General features: G+C 41.3%; 1 protein-coding gene across 4 annotated transcripts in view; it reads right to left on the reverse strand.

Annotated features, from left to right (window-relative positions):
- The window catches only part of PAPOLA (poly(A) polymerase alpha), a 277,966-nt gene that overhangs the window by 51,268 nt on the left and 205,431 nt on the right, over positions 1-21,267 (reverse strand). For 3 of the 4 annotated variants that reach the window (XM_030215241.1, XM_030215240.1, XM_030215239.1), the window contains 3 exons: positions 20,185-20,294; positions 4,144-4,265; positions 903-1,045 (listed from right to left, as the gene is read on the reverse strand). In XM_030215241.1, coding sequence (XP_030071101.1) covers positions 903-1,045; positions 4,144-4,265; positions 20,185-20,294 — 375 coding nt within the window. Of the gene's footprint in view, positions 1-902; positions 1,046-4,143; positions 4,266-13,720; positions 14,047-20,184; positions 20,295-21,267 lie in introns of those variants that run through there. The other variant, XM_030215242.1, reaches the window with a different exon arrangement.

Consider the following 21,267-nt stretch of genomic DNA (forward strand, 5'->3'; position numbering starts at 1 on the left):
AACTAAGTTTCCTTCCAAAGGGGTAGTTCTGTTTTGTTTTAGTGCCAACACCAGCATTAAAACAACTTTGGCAACTTGAACTCTCTCTTCCATGACTATGGGGTAAAGTCTGCCCATATATCTACCTACCGTTAAATTTGGAGTCCAGAATCTCCACCTCTGCCACAATCATTTCTTTCATTGCTCTATGGCCATGATGACGAACCTATGACACGCGTGTCAGCACTGACACGCGTAGCTATTTTGGATGACACACGGGTTGAAAGCTGGCAGCAAATAGAACCCAGCCTACCTGCTCTTACTGCCAGGGCCGGTCTTAGGCAGGGACGACAGGGGCGTTGGTGGTCTTATCGCAGCTTCAGAAGCCCCCTCCGAGTCGGAACCCCCCTCCGAGTCGGAACCCCCCTGCTACGCCCCACCTCGCAGCCTTGGTAACCAGCAGTCCTCTTTGTCAGAATCATCCAATTAGGAGTGCCCTTTTAGGCGCCAGACAGGCTCCCTACAACCAATCACAGCTCACTGCCTGAGGCTCGAGGCAATTGTGATTAAATGTCGAACCTGAGTGCGAGTAACCCAGGCAGGTGCTGCTCTCTTCAGACAAATAAAGTCGGGTCAGCGGCCGCTTTCTTCCTCTCTGTGATCCTGTTGCAGCCTTAGCTCAGCTATGCTTGGACACTGACTGCTGCACCTGCTCTACACTTGTTTGGGAAGTTCCTAAAAATATCGGTCCAGCTAAGAAATCACTTTTATAATGCTCCTTTCACTATGGGGTGATGTCAGCAAACCAATTGTCCATCTGCTGGTAGGAGAGTAGAAACCCATGCATCCAGACTAGTCTTGGGAATAAAGTTAATTTTAAAGGCTTAAAGTTTAAACATAGGCACATAAAATATATTCTTTACCCCTGAGAGCAGCCAGAAGTATTCAGTGGACTGGTCTTTATAGCACTTGTAGGAGAAGGCACAGACATGCTGTTATCACTGTCCATGGATAAGTCCAGGCTACTATCATTCAGAGTTGTTAATTTGACTCCTTCGACTGAATGCTGCAACAAAAAAGGCATTTATGTTTTATGCATATAGTTATCTGTAGATAATTTTTTTAATGTCATCAATAGCTTAAAGATCTCACCGAGGTTGGAAGCAGAATCTAAATTGCAGTGGTAATTATTAGATCTCCATCAGAAACGGAATAATTTACAGTTGCTATACTCAGACTAGCAAAAAAAAAAAAAGGAGGTACAAACCCTCACGGATCCGTGAGATATGAAACAAAAAGTGAGGAGAACGAATGAGGATACCAAAAAATATATTTATTCATATAAAAAATAATGAAAGATGACGACCCTATACTGCTATACTCAGACTTCCAGAAGTTAATGTTAATACCTTACAATATTCATTTGCATCTCCCTCACCCCCCCCCCCCCCCCCAGCTTCTATGTTGAAGCAAATACCTTTCAAGTGGTATGTGTGGTTAAGTGCACTTTCCAAGAAGAGAATATTGGAAGGCTTAGTTTAAAAGGATGCCCAATAAAGCTCGGATTACAGAAAAAGGCTTAATGAAAATAAAAAATGTTTTTACAGTTAGAAACGTAAGTTTCTAACAGCACATTCAACTGCTTTTGCCTTTTCAAGTAGATTCCTATATCTGTCAATATTGTACCACTTTTCATAAACATAACGTTACCATACTGAGACAGACCGAAGGTCCATCAAGCACAGTATCCTGTTTCCAACAGTGTCCAATCCAGGTCACTAGTACCTGGCAAGATCCCAAAAAGTAAAACAGATTTTATGCTGCTTATCCTAGAAATAAGCAGTGGATTTTCCCTTAATAATGACTAATGGACATTTCTTTTAGGAAATTATCCAAACCTTTTTTACACCCTAAGCTAACTGCTTTTTACCACATTCTCTGGCAATGAATTCCAGAGGTTAATTACACGTTGAGTGAAGAAATATTTTCTCTAAGTTTGTTTGAAATGTACTACTTAGTAGCTTCATTGCATGCCCCCTAGTAGATGTATTTTTGGAAAGGGTATCCCCTTGACTATTTTTAGACTTGGCGAGTTTTAAAAAATCCAAATCAGATAAGATTATTTTCTTTTTGCCAACAAGGTCCCCGAGATCCTCCCATGAGTCCCTGCTTCAATTTCCTTCAGTCTCAAATACACTATTGTGGAATTAAGAGTGTCTTGCTTCCGTGAAACCCAAATTCAGTTTTTAGACATTTGGTTCAAGTCCTAATATTTTACATTTTGAAAGTTGTAACTTCTGGCTTTTTAAGAAAGCGTTTAACTGAGCATTTAACTGAACAACTGATCACTGAACCAAGAGAGCGTATTTAACATTTTTTAAAATTACCAATGTGTTTTATTTGTGTTACCTTGCTCTATTTAATGTTTCCATGAGAGTAATTTTATAAAGCATAGTCTGTATGCCTTATGCCTAGAGCAAAGTATGGTAGAGACAGAGTATGTACATCTTACATAAAATGCGCTAGCACATGCATACATTTACACCTTCTTCAGAACAGGTGTAAATTAATGCAAGAGAATGTGTGTGCATCGGGGGGGGGGGGGGGGGGGGGGGGGGGAGGTCATGGTACATGCCTATTATATAAAGGCATGTAGGCATCTTTTAGTCTTTTTACACAGGTATCCTCAATATGTCTAATCCTGATAGAATGGGAAAAAAAAAACTTACATGAAGGGGATATGCATATAAGGTGTGAAAGGGTATGAGGTAAAAAGGTATCCAGTTACTGTAATCTCAGCTCATGCATAAAAGCTATGTAAAGTCAGTCCTGTTTCAGTTTGATACACAGCATATATCAGAATCTCGCTACAAAAGTAATAGTTCTTAGAAAGCTGATGGGGGCTACTCTGTTGGCTCAGTGCAAGTAATATATATATGCTGCCATAAAGGAGATCTAAGTTTCAATGCTGAGCCAGATATTTGTTCTTTCCCCCAGGGGCTACGAACACTTCCCTTGCGGGCGAGTAAGGGAGTTTCTCCCATTGCATAATGTCAACAAGTAGCTACTAGACCAGCAATTTCCAAACCTGTCCCAGGGGAAACCCATCCAGTCAGGTTTTCAAGATATCCACAATGAACATTCATGAGATCAATTTACATACACTATGTCTATGATTGCAAATCTCTCATAAATATTCACTGAAAACCTGACAGGGTGGGGTTCTCCCCTAGGACAGGTTTGGGAATAGCTGTGCTGGACTTTTGAAAGCACATGCCTCAGTTCTGAAGGTATCTTTATCTGTGGTCCCTAACCAAAGACTGTCACTGTAATGAATTAAGAATACAGAAATACTCTATACAGTCAAAAGTGTTCATAGAACAGTAGCCCATAGCAGCTGGAAGCTCAAAAGGAAAAAAAGAAAAGAGACTCCTGAAAAGGAAAGAGCTGAGGAGCTGCATGCCAGACATGAGACATGTTGGATTTATGCACAGAAAGCACTGGCAACAGCAAGAGATGCTGTGCATCAGTCTCCTTACATTTTATAAGCACTATAAAGCCTATCTAGTAATCATATTTAAGGTAGATTTTAGGAATAGTTGAGTTTGGCATTTTAAATTGTTTTTGGAATGGTTATTCTTATTTGTATTGTGATGTACTACTTTTTGTACTTTTTTTGTATTACTAATTTATGTAACAAACTAGCAAGATCATTTATGTTAAATCAGAAGGGTGGCATACCAAAATTTATATCCACTGAATATTTGAATACATAATCTTCCCCCTAAGGGAAGTATTTTGTATCCATAGAAAAATGTCTATGGAACTGCATCTGTATGAAGATGAACTGGAACTTATGTCCTGATTAAGAATAAACTCTTAAGCTCTCTTATTGTGTACTGGTAGGCCTGTAAATCCCAAAAGTATGGAACACTGAAAACAAGGAAAAAGTTTACTTTTCTTTTGCGAGACAATTTTAAACAGGATTGGGATATCTGGTCCCTTTTTCTTAATTATTAACTTTACTAACAACAGAATCTGTTTAGTCTTCTCTGCATTTGAATGTTTTGGTTTCTTCTTTTGTTGTCCTTGTAAGTTCACTTCAGGGGAGGGGGTTGAATACTTGGAATACTAATGATGTCAAATAAAAAAAATAAGTTTTACCTTTTTCCTTTTCTGTAGTACATGACTAGGCAGCAACTGATGAAGCTGTTTTCTCTTAACATGCATCGCTGCAATTTTCATGTCCATTTCAAACATCTTGCTGTTTATTGCTTGCCTATATACTTCACAATAAGAAAAACAAAAACCACTTAAAGATAATAGTATCAATTTGTTTTCACTTTGTAGGTAGTGTGCATAAATATAGAGAGTCTATTCTTTTGTAGTTAAGAACAAAGGCATGAAGAACTGACATTACTTCAAAAAAAAATATCTACTATAACATTAGATCTATAGCTTCAATCTAATTTGTTTTACGCTAAAATGAGTCACAAAATAACTAATCATTACTACTGGATAGATGAGTATTTAGGATCATGATTATGAAACACTGAGGTGGCTCATGAGAATATTAGCCTGGAAAAACTCTTTAGGATAACATGCCAGTTACAAAGTATCTATAAGGCAAATACTTTGCCAGATACTGGCATTAAACAGCCCAAAATAAGCTGGACAAAGTGGTTAAGTGGAAGAAACCCAGAAGGGATGTTATTGAACTAAGATTTGTATCTGCTCTATGCAACATGAATAAGGCAGCAGCTCACTGCCTCTGTTTCTGATCATCATCATCTACTTTTCCGTGTTGTAAATATGGATTTAAAATATGCATTAAAAGTCATGCGTATATTTCTCTACAGAGCTATGACCCCATGCAGCTTGCAAAAGTGAATCCTCTAATGGGCCAGTCCAAATGTGAGTGCGAATGAACTGTATTAATCCATAAAACAAAGGAGAAATTAGGATTTATCTGCTAATTTTCTTTTCCTTTAATCCCTCCAAACCAGTCCGGATGCATGTGTTTATGCTCTCCTGCCAGCAGATGGAGAACTGCTGAATCAGTGACCTCACTACAAAAGAATCCCATGCCAGTATTGGGTCAGTATTCTGATAAAGCAAAAAGGTGAATACTGCCCCATAAAACAGGGAACAAACCAACTGTTAGAACCAAAAATGAATTATAGACTAGAAACTGACTCAGTTTCAGTGCTAAAACTGGACTGAAATCCAAATTTGGACATGTTTTGGCTTTGGCTGAAAATGCAAGTACATTTTCAGCTGAAACTGAAACCCTCCTTTCTACTCTCTGCTCCCTGCCTCTGATCGAAAGCCGCAGGCCTCCTACCACCTTAGAAGCCCTGGTGGTCTAAGTGACCTCATCGGTACAGGAGCAATCCCCAGTCATTCCTACCCATGCTGACTCCTCTCATGGTCACCTTTGCACCAATGTGTCTATGCGGATGACCACATGTGCTTTCTGTGACTGAAGAACCTAGATACTGTCATTTTCTTGTATGTCATCTTTGGGTCCATCACTGGCAAGCCCCATCAACTATAACAGCAAACATCTGCTGCCACTCATCTGGATCCAATATGGTCCCAGTCAAAAAAAAAATCTGTTTGCACATTCTATACACCAGCCACATGGGCGTAGTTTCACTGTTTCATTTGGGGGGGGGGGGGGGGGGGGGCTTTTTTTGGGAATAACCATAATGAACGTGTATGAGATATCAAGCCAGCTTTTTCTTCCTTCCTTCTTTCCTTCCTCCTTACCCAGCACTCCCTCTTCCTCTCCAGTAGTATTTCCCCACCCCCTTTCCCATACCATGCCAGTGTTGACCTTAGAAATGCATAGGCTCTATATGTAGATCCTTCAAGAGGTAGTGTGTCATGATTTAGGCTCTACACCCTGATGTTTTGGTGCCACCTCAGTAAGGCCAACACACAATCTCTCCAATGCAAAACGCTATACACAAACTTGTGCAAAAACACACTCAACCTTACTAAACCATAACAGCACTAATTCCAACGACAGGACGAGCTACAACCTTATGCGTGAAAAGGCAGAACTGTAATTACACCAGGCTCTAAAACACCAATACACTACCTCGTGAAAAAAAAGCAAAACAAAAAGGGCTGCAAATATTACACGCTAGCAGAATACTGCACCTTGATCACACATGAAAAACACATGACACAACAGACATGACACAAGGAACTAGAAATCAAAAAATAAGAAGGCAAAATACTGAACTGGAAAGTTAACTCAAGTCACTCAGCATGCAGCAATACCAGAAAAATTTAAACTTACATGCAAAATATCACAGATGCACATGTCAAAAAGCTGACACATTCCAATTAATAAATTCTGAATAAAATACTTTTTTCTACCTTTGTTATCTGATCATTCAGTTTTTCTATTCACTTTGGTCCCAGTGTCTTCTTTCCATTTGATTTTTTTTCTCTCACCAATGTCCACCATCCTCCTGTGTCCTTATGCATGTCTACCATCTGTAGCCCCGTCCATATCCTTCGAGTTTCAGTATCTGCCCTCAACGTGTTCCAAACCAGCCCTTAAACTCAGCAGTTTCCCCTCCATCCATATCCAGCATTTCTCCTCACTCTCCTCCATCCATGTGCATCTACTTCCTGTCTTCCCTCCCCTCCATGTCCAGCATTTCTCCTCTCTCCCTTCCCCTCCATCCATGTGCATCTCCTTCCTTTGTCTTTCCTTCCCTCCATCCTTGTCCAACATTTCTCCTCTCTTCCCTGCCCTCCACTCCATCCATGTCCAGCATTTCTCCTCTATTCCCTCCCCTCCATCCATATGCATCTCCTTCCTGACTCCGTCCAGCAACTCTCCATTCTCCCCTGCCCTCTCCTCCATCCACCCATATCCAGCAAATGTCCTCTGTCCCCTCCATTCATCCATCCATGTCCTGCAATTCTCCTCTCTCCCCTGCCCTCCCCTCCATCCATCCATGTCCAGCAACTCTCCATTCTCTCCTGCCCTCCCCTCCATCCATGTCCAGCAATTCTCCTCCTTCCCCTGCCCTCCGCTCCATGTTCAGCGATTTCTATTCTCTCCCCTGCCCTCCTCTCCATCCATCCATGTCCAGCAACTCTCCATTCTCCCCTGCCTTCTCCTCCATCCATCTCCAGCAAATTTACTCTCTCCCCTGTCCCCTCCATCAATCCCTGTTGTCCAGCAATTCTCTTCTCTCCCCTACCCATCTTGTTTCTTTCCATCCCCTTCCCCATTATATCCAGCATCTCCCCTCCCCTCTCTCCCCCTTCGCAGCATCTCCCATCTCTCTTTCTCTCTCCTACTGGCAGCCTGGAGGAACAGGGAACTTACATGCTCTTGCATTTCCTTCTCTGCCTCTTTTCTCTCGCTACTCCCTCCCTGGCAAAGCATAATACAAACGTGCGCGGGGCCGTACTCCTGTGCGCACCACTGCCGGCTTCCCTCCTCTGTCTTCCCTCCCCTCCATCCATGTACAGCATTTTCCTCTCCCCCTCCCCCCCCCCATGTTCATCTCACTTCCTCTCTCTTCCCTCCTCTCCATCCATGTCCAGCATTTCAACTCTCCCCTCCCACCATCCTTGTGCATCTCCTTCCTCTCCTCCATTCAAGTCCAGCATTTCTCCTCTCTCCCTTCCTCCTCCATCCGTGTTTATCTCCTTCCCCTGTCTTTCCTTCCCTCCAACATTTCTCCTGCCCTCCCCTCCATCCATCCATCCATGTCCAGCAACTCTCCTCTCTCCCCTCCCATCCATGTCCAGGGTAAACCTACAAAACAGATGAAGATGTGATAACGTGCCCCAATGAAAGGATAGTTTAATTCTACTTCCATTTAATTTTAATATATTCCATCGTCTTTATAAACACTAGGCTTCCCAAGGCAGATTACAACCAGTTAAGATGAACCCATCAGGAAACAGAATATTCTCACTGAAATCTGTCCATCTGAATTGTATAGAATAACAGTGAAGAAAAATGAGCACAAACTACAGAATTTATAATTGCTGTTTCTACTAGCTACAATAATTTTTGAAGTTGTTTTAGTGATATTCAATTATTTATTTTCTCCTCCACCTTGTAAGGCACTGCCTACCCAACAAAAACAGTGTTAGACTTGTTGAAGATGGACCAACAATAAAGAACGACAGCGTGAATGCAGCAGCTCACAGGTTTGCTTGCTGTGTTTTGAGTGAACGTCGACGGCTGCGCGGGGGAGTGGAAACAGAGATTTACCAAATGGCTTCCTTCCTTACAGTGGACTAAATAGGCTGGCTCACTTCCACTCCACTCTCTAGTACCGAAGTTGCAGCGGCGAACTGGCAGGCAGCGGTAGCAAAAGCAGCAAGCAGGCAGGCTCGACTCCGTCCTTCACTTCCCTGCCATCTCAGCGTCCCGCCCGCCCAAAAGGAAATGACATCAGAGGAAGGCGGGACGCAGAGAAGGCAGGGAAGCGAACTATGGAGTCAAGCCTGCCTGCTTGCTGTTTTTACTACTGCCGCCCGCCAGTACCGGCACAAAAAAAGCATTGGGTAAGACTAAGTCATTTGGGGGGGGGGGGGGCAATGCCCCCCTCACCCCCCCCCCCAAATCACACCCATGACCAGCCACCTTTGCTGCCAACAGCTCCAAAAATGCCCTTCTGTCCAGAAAATCTGAGCACATCTCTTCCATCACCTGTTGACTTTTGATCCTGCTTTGTTGATTAATATAGGCTACTGTCTGACATTACATGACTGCTTTGTTCTGAATCAGTCACAGAAAGGTTAAAAAAAAAAAAAAGAGCCAACCATATAGCTCTTACTTCCAAGTGACTGATCTGCCACGAGACCTCCATGTTTAACAATGCCCTTGGGCTACCTGTCCCAAGCAATGTGGGCCCCAGTATCAGAGACTTGACATCTGTCATGACTAGAATCCACTCCAGCATTTCCAGCAGCATCCCATGGTGGAAATTCAATTACCTCAACTACCACAACAAACTGGTCCTTGCTTCTTTGCTGAGAAAAGGACCATTTCCCAGTCCTAGCTCTGAGGCAACCACTGGGATAACAGCACCCTCTGTTGTGGATGCATATGAGCCCTGATCCAAAAAACACAGTCCAAGTAGTTGCCAACAATCTCAAGATCTACAGATAATCCCAGGACTGTGGCCGCACTTTCCTGAGTAAAGTCCTGACCCGATTATGTCAATTCTCCATCCTGTCTAGTCAGAAATGAGTGTTGAATTATGCTTCTACAAAAGGATTTGTTTTGGCCATTCAGACTACCCAGCCAACCTCTTAAAGAGGCTAGTAGCCTCCTGACTCTTCAGAAAACTGTTGTAATTAATCAGTATACCCATTTTCCACAATGCTGCCCCCACAACCATCATCACCTTGGAAAACACCCTTGGAGCCATGGATAAGCTGAACAGAAGTGTTTGGAATGCAGTTCAATGATCATAAATGTCAAATAAAGATGAGGACCCCACAGATACACACCCTTTAAGTTTAGAGATGTGAGCAGCTTTCCTTGCCAAAATGCTATCACTGAATCCAAGATTTCCATATAGAACCTCAGAATGCATAAGGCCCTGGTTACCCTTCTAAAGTTCAAAATAAGCATTAATTATCCTTCCTTCTTGGGAACCACAAAATAAATAGAGTACCTACCTGTTCTGCTGCAGGAACGGAGACTGCTTCCAGCTGAATTAACCTCTGCTTTTATCAGCAAAATAGAAGACTAAGACATCATGCAGAGGACTCAAATTCCAAGGCATCTCTCGAATGACCTCTAAACACACTCATGAGATCCACTCGTGTCCTGTTCAATAGCTCCTGGCCTCATGGAAACACCAACTCCTTGGAAATGAGATGCAGATCTGGGGCAATCCTCCTAGAGTCTAGAAACTTTGAACTCCCCATACTCTACCAGATTTTCCGAGTCCTTACCAAACTACAGCTTCCCTTTAAAGGGGAGCTTGCTCAAAAAGGACGTTATAAAAGAAACACATCTGGCACCCAACTTCTGAGCTACAGAAAAATGACGCACCACCACCAAGAGTTCTATGGTTTTGGTGAAGTACTAATTAAGATGTACAAAGCATCCTTTAAAAAGGCTGCAGTCATCTTCAACTGCACCCAAACTCTTGCAGAAGATCCTTCCATGGCATCTTCAGACAACTGCTCTGCCTGGCACAAACAAGCTTGGGTCACAACCTCCACAGACTTCTGCCTACACAGCCAGAGCTGCAACTTCAAAGGTCCTGTTTGAACATCTATTTTCCAATCCTGTGGATTGTTAAGAGCTTATCCATCCTCCACAGACAATCATCATTCTTGGTAAATGCAGATACCAACACATCCATTCGGAGCCATAAGGACTCCCCCTCTGTCACAGGAAACTGGTACAGCCCTGGTGAGGAGTCCTGCATTGGGAGTGTCCCACTCTGCTGCTATCATCTCCATGACTGCTTGGTGTAGTGGGAAGGTCTTGGCTGGCTAACACTTTCTAAAAGCAGACATCCTCTTTGAAATTTCCTGCTAGCTGTTCATCAGAAGTCATAAGAGCCAAGAGAACCTGAGCAACTAAAAACAGCAACTCTTCACCATGAAAAATCCTTCCCAACAGGCATTTCATCATCTTCCAATCACTCATTTTGGGGTTCTACTTGAGCCATGAGCAGCTAACCACTGGGGTCCATGGAATCTTGTGACACCTAAGAACCATTTTCTTCCTAGTCCTCTTCCAAACTGAGTGTCAGGTGCAGGAGCACTGCCTGGATCTCAGTTGAACCCTTCAGCCCTTCTTCAAATAAAAAGTATTTTGCACCAAAAGCACAAACTCAGAGCTAAAAGCCAGATTCATCAGTGGCTTCAAACTATGAACCCTGCACCCAACATCCTCCCGAAACTTCATTTTGCTCATAAAGGAGGCCCATCCAGAACCATGCTTTCTGCCGCTGAGCTTAACATGGAAGTGCTTCATGCCAAAACTGGGTCCTCTGTCAGGCTAGGATCAAAACAGTGATTGCAAACTGCCTCCTCTGATTGTAGGCACACTCAAGAGACTTTCCACTGTGTTTTTAATTAAATGTTAGTTTCTGTTGTGTGTGTGTGTTTTTTTTTTTTTTTAAAGTGAAGCTTCAAAACTAACCCCCCTGAACATGGCTTACTAGACCGAAGCTCCAGGCTTCACCAACTGCTAGAGACTGAGATATACTGACTGACTACTAGCTGCACAAGATTCTTATGCAGTGACACCACTAATTCAAGTACTTCACTTCACACTTCATCTGTTAAGCAGGACAGCATAAACCCACATGCCTGGACTGGTCTGGAGGAATATTAAGGAACAGTTCATTTACCACCACCCAGTTTCAAACTGTCAAGGATATTTTGGATAAAAAGACTATCAAAACTATCAGCAAAGCATGATGCCAAGAGAAGAAATTCCAGGGCGCACAGATATATTTTGTTACCTAAGAAAAATTTTCAAATAAGCTTAAAAAAATTCTTTACCAGAGATCATGCTCCTTTAGCAGATTGAAAAGCAAAGTTGCTTAGCTGTTAACAAGTGTTCTCCAAAGATAGCAAGATTAACATATCCAAAGACTCCGGGGCAGAACAGCTTTACCAGAGCTCAGAACTAAAGTTCTCAGCATGCTTGGCCCTTCCTGTGCACAGCAGTCCTTTAAAGCAGCGTTTCTCAAGTTGGTCCTGGAGTAACCCCTTGCCAGTCAGGATTTCATAATATCCACAATGAGTGTGTGCATGAGCTTAATTTGCATACACTCCCTCCATTATATGAAAATCTTCCATGCATATTTTGTAAATATCCTGAAAACCTGAATGGCAAGGGGGTACTCCAGGACCAACTTGAGAAACACTGCCTTCAAGCTCAGAGTCAACTCGCAGGGTGGTATTTTGGGTCTGATTAAGTCTGATGTTTATAGAGAGAACCTGTGACAGTTACTCACTTTTTCTGTCAACAAACAGGACTGAAAAGGCACACGAGTTACTTCCAAACCTGAAGTTGTTCCACCTTCTGCAACTGTACCAATGTATATACTGGTGCAAACAATGAATAGTTCACAAGGAGAATGTACTGCTTCGCCAAAACATATCTGACTGAAGACTGTTCCAGCAGCAGTATGAAGTGAAAGGTATAAACACAGTCTAGGTAGTTGCTTCATAGATATTCCCTAGTGAAATGGATTTGGAAAGCTACGGCAGCCACTGTGGCTCTGATCTGATGAGATTTTACTCTGTTGGTCAGAGGAATACCAGCTTGATCGTAACAGAACTGAATATATGATATTAACTAATTAGTTACTGTATACTTTCTCACTGAAATACCAGGTCTGTTGGAATCAAAAGAGATAAAGCTGTAAAGACAGATACTCTATCCTTTTCAGGAAATACAAGCAAAAGTTTGTTTACAGTACAGAGTATGCAACATTCTCACAAACTAGTGCCTACGAAGCTTAGGAAAGAAGATAAGAAATGTTATTTCTTAATCAATAAGAAAAGGTGTCAATACATTTGGTAGGAACTTATGATGTGTTTCTAAGACAACCTTATGATGAAACTGCAGCTACTGGCATGCCACCTCAGCCGAAAGAACTTAAAGAGCAGAAACTATGAAGAAAACAGAAGTAGCCACATTTCCTGCACTATTGATGCCTTTTTCTCATCACATGGTAAAGTGCATTTCATTGCCCTATCAGCCTAATAGAAAATGTCCAGCACCCTAGCTAGTAGAGATGGCACAGGTGTTCAGTGAACAATTAAAGTATCTGGGCCTTGGTACATAATGCCAGACTGAAAACTTTTCCATTTGAAGACTAAAACCCATCTTGTGAAATATTTTTTGCCTCCATCTTTTGTACAAATCTGGGATAGGATATTTTCCTTATAAGAGTCTTTCAGAACTGTGATGACAAAGAATGACTTTCTTGCAACTCAGAATCCATACAGCAGAGAAACTCTGAATCCTTATAATAGGATTGTATGCAAAAATTACTCCCAAAGACCAAGAGCCTTATAGCGTACAGCATGAACTCAATCTTTCATTTCTGGAATATCCCTGCTGTAAGGCACGACTTTTTCAAAAAGAATGGAGCGAGATATGGCTTTGTTCCTCAAGAAGAGAAGATCACCTGCACACTGTGCAGTGAAACCACTGTGGCATGCACATGAAGTGTTGAGACATTTTTTAAAGGCATGAATTATCTGTTACATATGGTTGCTGCTACACAGTTCAGTATGTTACAAAACGTATGGAATCATACAGAAAGCAAAAACTCTAATGAAGCTTACAAAGAGACATCAAAGTTCTACCAAAGCAGGTTACACTGCGTTGCTCTGTATTGCACGAAAAGGAAAACTGTTCACTGATGGCGAGTTTATCAAAGAGGTTTTTTTTACAATGTGCTGAATATCTGTTTGAAGGTCTGAAAGAAATTGACATTTTGTCTAGAATTCACAATGTACCTCTCTCTCAGCTAGAGCTGCTCAGCAATGTGCATGTGACATTGTTGACCATTTCAACAGGCAATTAAAAACTGATTTCAATGTCTGATGCTGCAAATTTGACTTTAGTTATGGAGGAGTTGTGTGCTGTTTCACCTATGACTGGAACCACAAGCAGCAAGATATTATGAAGGTCAGGTTATCAGTCTGGAAAATGACAAAGGAGGCACTGATATTAAAAACTAAATTATTTCTGTTACAACTGATGAAGCAACTGCAATAATAGGTAAGAATGTTGGATTTATTAGCCTTCTGCAGAAACGATTAAGCAGACCCTTGTTTTTCACTGCATTATTCACCAGGAGAACCTGGGCGAATATTTCATCATATGCTCTGTTGTCATGTCTGATAAGACAAATTTTAAATGCAATCATAGCCCGATCATTGACCCACAGGTGCTTTAAAACTTTGCTAGAAGAAATGGAAGCCATTGTAATGTTGAATGGCTGAGCAGGGAAAGTTCTTGCCAGATTTGCTGTGTGTCACGATGTCAAAATGTGTGTTCAGGAGCTTGGTCATATTTATCTGTAGCTGGAGGACAAAAAATATAAATCACATGATCTTGACAGACATCACTGCACATTTAAATACATTAAATGTCAGCTTGCAAGATAAAAGACAAACTGTCCTGAATCTGTATGAAGAATGATAATTTGCAATAGGATGAAACTTTTCCATGAAGATCTTTCCAACTAGAATTTCAGGCACTATTCAAGAGTCAAAGTGCTCATCGATGTTGACCAAGTTACAAGAGGTCTGTTGTGATACACTCCACTGGTACAGTGGAGTGTATCAACCCACTCATTACTTTTACCTCACCCACTCTTTTACCTCACCCATTTCTATTCTTCTATCACCTTCTCCCACTACTCCAACCAGAGTTACACCTAATCACACTGACCACCCTTCAACATCTTCAGTCCTTCTGTGACTGTTCTCTTGTGCTTGACTGCTTAAATATTTTAAATTTAAATGCTTTACTTTTTGTCTATTAGATTGTAAGCTCTTTGAGCAGGGACTGTCTTTCTTCTGTGTTTGTAAAGCGCTGCATACACTTTGTAGCGCTCTAGAAATGTTAAATAGTAGTAGATTTCAACACTTACAATGCCATGGGCCCATGTTTAAACATGTTTTGTGTCAAGAGAAGGCTATGTAAGCAGTTTGGAACTAAAGTACTTTGAAATCAATCAGCTCCAGTTCCACCAAATCAATTCCAAGAAATTCAAAGCTTAGAATTATGGCTCAACAAGTTTAATAAGATAAGAGGGGTGTTGATGGAAAATGAAACTTTTTATTTTTTTAGATATCTGATTATTGCTCTCAAATGCCAGTAAAATTTCCTGCAATTAAGAAAGTAGCATTTGCTCTGTAGTCACTTTTCAGTACAAGTTATTGCTGCAAGTTTTTTCAACAATGAAACATTAAAATTCTTTTCGTAATAGACTGACAGATGAGAAGTTACCAACTAGACAATATAAAGCTATCTTCAAATATAGATGCACGAGGAAGCAAAGGACGAGATTGATAAGCATGGTTAAAATTTAATAAAAAAGATTTTTTAACATTTGTATTGGCGCGGTTGAAATGTAATCTGATGTATTTTGTAAGTATTTGTATTGTGGAGGTATGAATTTGTTTCACTGTAAATAAAATCTTGAAAAAAGTGCTATCGTATACTTTACATTGCCGACACCTGGCATGGAGAAGATATGCAAGTTCTGCACTAAAGAATAACTACTAGATGTTTGTGGCACAACTCGATGGGCTATTCTGAACCAAGAAGGGCCTGTGCAGGCATTTTGTGTTAGAGCTCTAGAACTAGGAGGGAACATCTTTAAAAAGTGATTTTCAAACCTCTTGCACTTTGGAGTGGTTCTATGCTTATAGTCCTCTGCCCTTAATGTTTCTGAATCAGGCACTTTGGAGAGTTTTTCCTGCTCAGACCTTTATAACTAGTTCTCAGCTCTGGCAAATTTGTTCTACCCTGGCATCCTCATTCACCACTCATGTGCCCAATTCATTCCTGCCACTGACAGGTCAAATCTGTCAAAAGAAGCTTTAAGGAATTTAGGGCCTCTTTTATCAAACCATGCCAGTGATTCCCGTGTGACAATGCCAATGAAGCCCATTCAAAGTGAATGAGCTTTGTTTGCATTGCCGTGCATCACTAGCATGGTTCTGGAAAACAGGCCCTCAAAAAAGCTAAATACACTACACAGCATTCCAATGAGAAAGGAGTTTCTCCTACCATGTGTCGTGCTACATCAGGATGGCCAAAGGAAAAATTATGGCCGTTCCTCTCTAAGAGACTGTAAATTTCCATAGTCTGCCATAAAACATGTATAAATGTAACAGTTTCAAAACATTTGTCAAAATCTCAATTATACAATCTGTATTATATAAAATTCAGGCATAGGCTGAAATATCCACTGAAATAAAAATTTTCAATCAACTTTACCAGAAGTCAGAAATTTGCAGGACATTAAATTTGACAATGATACATGGATATTTCAGCATTAAGATAAACCAGCTTGTGTAAGCACCCCTTTAAATGTTTTACTTGTGTATAACTCAAGTTTAAAAAAAAAAAAAAGCTGCCACAAAGCAGTATCTAGAGATGCAGTACTATGATTTTTTGTAAGATACTAACAGAGGATGATGGCAGAAAGACCAGCCAGACCATCTAGTCCACCCAGTTCTACCTACCCATACTGCCCAACTTACTCCAGCTGCTAGCCACAGAGAATGGTTATTAGTCTTTATTTAGAATAGCTTGTCTTCTTCCTGAAGAGCAGCTCTTAGAAGAGGTCATGTTCTATGCCTAGCAGCTAGGATATATCTTAACAGCATGCAATTAGCTCTAATCATAGGGGGAAGTGCAGGATTGTGCCTGAACATGCGCACAGGCCACCTTCCTCCCACACTAGTTTGACAGGTCCGGGCTGTCAAAAGCCTGGACCTGTCAAATGAGAAAATGGAGATCCGTGGGACCCCCAGTGGACTTTGATCCTGGGGAACTGAGCTCCATTCCCACTGCAGCTCCTTGTAACTCTGGGCAGGTCACTTAACCCTCCATTGCCCCTGGTACAAAATAAGTACCTGAATATATGTAAACCACTTTGAATGTAGTTGCAAAAACTTCAGAAAGGTGATATATCAAGTCCCATTTCCCTTTCCCCCAAACCTCCGCCATCTGCCACCCCCCCCCCCCCCATAGCACAGCGACACGGGGAGGGCAGGAGGTCCATTGGACCTCCAGCCGCCCCCCCCCCCCCCAAAATAATGTAAACCCTAAGGCCCAAGTGGGCTGTCATCTGAACTCCAAGCTTCCCTGGTGGCCTAGCAGAGTCCTCCCCCCCCCCCCCCCATACCCCGTCACTGGAGGAGGAAGCAGTACACTCCCTTCCTTGTCAGGCACTGCCTCAAAAAATAGTGGCATGATGTGCTAGGTGAGACTTCCCAACCATAAGTCCCTTATATGGTAGGGAATCCCTGCCCAGCGCATCCCAGGATGCACTGGGCAGGGTGCCAACATTTTTAAGGCAGTACCAGATGAGGAGAGTTGCGTTACTCCCTCCTGCAGTGACAAGGTACGGGGAGGGGCCTCCGCTAAGCCACCAGGGAAGCTCAGGGTTCAATTGGCAGCCCACTTGGGACATCAGAGTTTAATATTTTGGTTGTTTGGTGAGAATTTTTTTTTTTTTTTTTGTTACATTTGTACCCCGCACTTTCCCACTCATGGCAGGCTCAATGCGGCTTACATGGAGCAATGGAGGGTTAAGTGACTTGCCCAGAGTCACAAGGAGCTGCCTGTGCCGGGAATTGCACTCACTTCCTCAGTTCCCCAGGACCAAAGTCCACCACCCTAACCACTAGGGGGCTGGAGCTCCAGGGCCTGGACTGCTTATGGGGGGGGCCTGCTAGCATGCAAATGCATGCTGGACAGGGTTCCCCAATCCTCCCCAATGCTCAGCATACCCAAACACCAGATCTGAGCTGGCGTAGGGTTTGCTGTGGGAATAGCACAAATCTTGGTGCTCTGCCTGCTGATCATTGGGGAGCAATAGCTGAAGCCCTGTTTAGCATGCATTTGCATGCTTGTTGCAATCAGAGCTGGCGAGCACATGCTTGCCGGCTCTAATCATCGGTCTTGAGCAAACGAGGATGCTAGTATGGTGCTATTGGCCTCCAGTGAACAAATTTGCTTCTGATCATAGGGGCCTTTGTGTGTTAGCAATAGGAGGAAGTGCAAAAGCGGCATTGTGAGGCTCAAGGGCGAAGGGGAAATATATTTAGAAACTGATAAGGATAAAGCAGAATTGCTTAACAGATATTTATTTCTGTTCTGTCCTCACAAATGAAGGGTCAGGATAGCAGAAGACAAAGGCCAATAGGAATGGAAATGTGGTAGACCTTGAATGATTTTCAGAAGACTGTGTACTTGAGGAGCTAGCTAAACTGAAAAATAGACAAAATTATGGGGCAGATAGGATATATCCAAAGGTACAAAAGGAACTTAGGAAAGTTCTGGCAGCTCCACTGATCAATGCTTCTTTAGAGTCTGGAGTGGTCTTGAGAAGACTAGAGAAGGGCAGACAAGGTTCCTCTTCACAAAAGCAGGAGGAGGTTGGAAACTATAGGCAAGTTAGTCTGACATATGTGGTAAGTTAATGGAAATACTTCCAAACTGGTTTCTGGAATCCAATGGATTGCATGACACAAGGCAACATGGTTTTACTAGAGGTAGGTCTCAGACAAATCTGATAAATTCTTTGACAGGGTATGCAAACCGTTGGATCAAGGGAGAACGTTAGATATGGTGTACTTAGATTTTATCAAAGCCTTTGACACTGTTCCACACAGACTGACAAACTGAGTGCTCTTGGTATGGGCCTAAAGTAAATGACTGGATTAGAAACTGGTTAAGCAGAAGGCAACAGACGGTAGTGGTATATGAGGTTCACGCCAAGAAAAGGGATGTTATCAATGGTGTACAGCAGAGATCAGTTCTTACTCCAGCTTTTACAAAAGTTCTTCTGCAAACTAAAGTAGAGTAGCTCAGTAACATTTGCCTCTCTGCAGGATCAATGGTCCACAACCTCAAACGTTTCAAAACAACTCTGCAACAAAACTACTCTTCCATGCCCAAAAATCTGATCATGTTGCTCCTTTGTTCCTCCAACTTCATTGGCTCCCAGGCTCCTTCCATACAATTTTTTAAGTTACTTTGTCTTACACACATAGCTTATTATTCTGGTCAGCGGCTGTTTATCCAGTCAGTTCCTTATACTACTTCCAGAACCTTAAAATCTGTATCCCACTGATCTGTGCTCCCCAGCCTCCCATTTTGCTCATTTGGAATCCACTAGGAATACGGCCTTCTACTTTTTAGGGCCCAAGCTTTGGAATGACCTTCCTCCAAATAACCAAAGTGAGACCTATTAAAAACTTCAAGGTCCAATCGAAGACATCGTCTTATTTTGGTTTTTAGTCATTTGATTCCAGGGTGATTAACAATCTTGTCTGTACAAGAGCTCAAGGCTTTTGTCCAACTATGTAAATTTTACCTCTGAGTGCTTGTTTCCATCCTATTTTTGGCTTTCCTTTTTACCATTTAATTTTGTATTTTGTTCACTGCCCTGATCTGAAGTTCAGTTTAGACAATATTTCAAACACCCAATAAACAATTTGTAATCTTCAAAAGACAGCAGAAGGGAGGATATATGAGACATTTAAATGGCTCTGTGGCATAAATTCACAGAAAAACCTTTCACCTGAAAGGAAGCTCTGGAATGAAGGGGTCATAGGATGAAGTGAAAGAGGACAAACTCAGGAGTAACTTAAAGAAATAGTTTCTTTATGGAAAGGGTGGTGGATCCATGGAATGGCCTCAAGGTTAAGGTGGAGACAGACTGTAGGATCTCTAAGGGAGAGAAGTGCTAGATGGGTATGGATGGGCAGACTGGATAGGCTATATGGTCTTATCTGCTGTCATTTTCTGTTTCCCATTTCTTCATGTAGTTTTTATGCTTTTAATTTTTTTTAAATAATTCAGAAAATCATCTGGGTGGCTAGCTTACATGTCCATAATTGAGATATAAGTGTGAATGAGTAACTAGGAGCCAGCTGCACAACCAGTAGTGTCTCAAATTGTCAATTTATTCCTAAAGGCAAAAATCTCAGATGTAAGACCTGAAGTTTCTTAATCCTTGATGGGAAAAAATTAATATTTTAATAAATGATATGCTAGGGTGAAATCTGAAAGGTGACAGTGCTTGTGAATAGAAGTTACAGTCCAAAATCAGCAAGTTACTTTGGCCTGATTTACTAAGCTGAGCTAAGAATCAACCAATCTGAATTACGACAACTGACTGTAGCAAGACTTAAAATAGAGTGAATGGAGCTTTTTTACAAAAGTGCATTAATACATATCACGTTTTAGCAAATGTTTAAACTAGACCCTTAATTACAGGAGTTAACCATTGACAGCTGCTTTTGCAGATGTGTGGGAAACTGATATACAATATGCACAAACTCCTAGCCAATTTCAAAGTCATGAAATAACAATCCTCCCTAAAAATAAAATTTTGAAAACTGAAAAAAAAATTAAAAAAAAAAAAAAAAAAAATCCTGAAACTCTTTCAAGCGTCAGGAAGAAACAAGTTTTACCTGTGTCAGTAAAAGACTGAATGTCATATGTAAGATCAACACTCAGATTTTCAGAATTTTCCATTTTCTTAAACACTAACCCAATCACCCACATTGTACGAAATTCTTCCCTGCAAAGTTACAGAAGTTATATTAATTGGATTACTTAGGAAGTTACTTATTTATGCACGATATTTATACCCCACAATAGCCCAAGAGTGACTCAGGTTCAACGTGGCTTACATAATTAAAAGAATGATACATATTAAAAATTACATAAACAGATTATAAAGTACAATAAATGTGATGCAGGTTGGTTCAGGTTTGCTTTTCCAGTTAGGTTTTGGTTGAAGTTATAGCATTATTCTTGCTCTACTTGATAGCTTCTATAACTTATGTGTGTGTACCTACACAGAATTAAGTGGCTCAGATTCTTTGCAGATATTACACAAACTATGATCTGAGCATATTTTAAATCTTACTTTTTTCAAATAGATCATGGAAGTGATGTTCCTTATTGTGTACAGCAGAGCTACCCAAACTATGGGTTGTGATCCTGAATGGAGTTGCACAACTAGAGTTTGGGGTCAGGACTTGGGCGAGTACTGCACAGGATGCCATTTTCCTGCACTGGCTAGGGGACACAGCCTCAGAAACATTGCTGAGTCACGGTGTACAGCATGTTGGCTCGACTGCTATACAAAAAAAGTAAAAGTTTAATGGTTCTATTTATTTCAAACCACTAAGTTTACGAAAACACCACTGACAGTAACTACACACATTTTGTTTGTTTCTTGAAATCATTTTATACACAGCATTACAAAAAAAATAAGGACAGCTATAACCAATTTCACTAAGGCAAACAAATGTTAAAAAATTGTGGCATTCAACACAGTTCAACAAATAGCCATTCCTAATCACTCACTGTGAATATGCAGTTTGGAAGAATATAAATGCTTTTAAATAAGTTAGAAGTGAAGTGGCTATTTGCAAATTGGTGTATTAATATTATTATTGTAAACACCACTGATTCCAACTAAAATAAAACGGCAATTTAAAAATCTTTTGAAAGATAGAAAATGATTAGCACCTTACGGTCAAGGA

Source organism: Microcaecilia unicolor, chromosome 9 (genome assembly GCF_901765095.1).
Source record: "Microcaecilia unicolor chromosome 9, aMicUni1.1, whole genome shotgun sequence".
Lineage (NCBI taxonomy): Eukaryota > Metazoa > Chordata > Amphibia > Gymnophiona > Siphonopidae > Microcaecilia > Microcaecilia unicolor.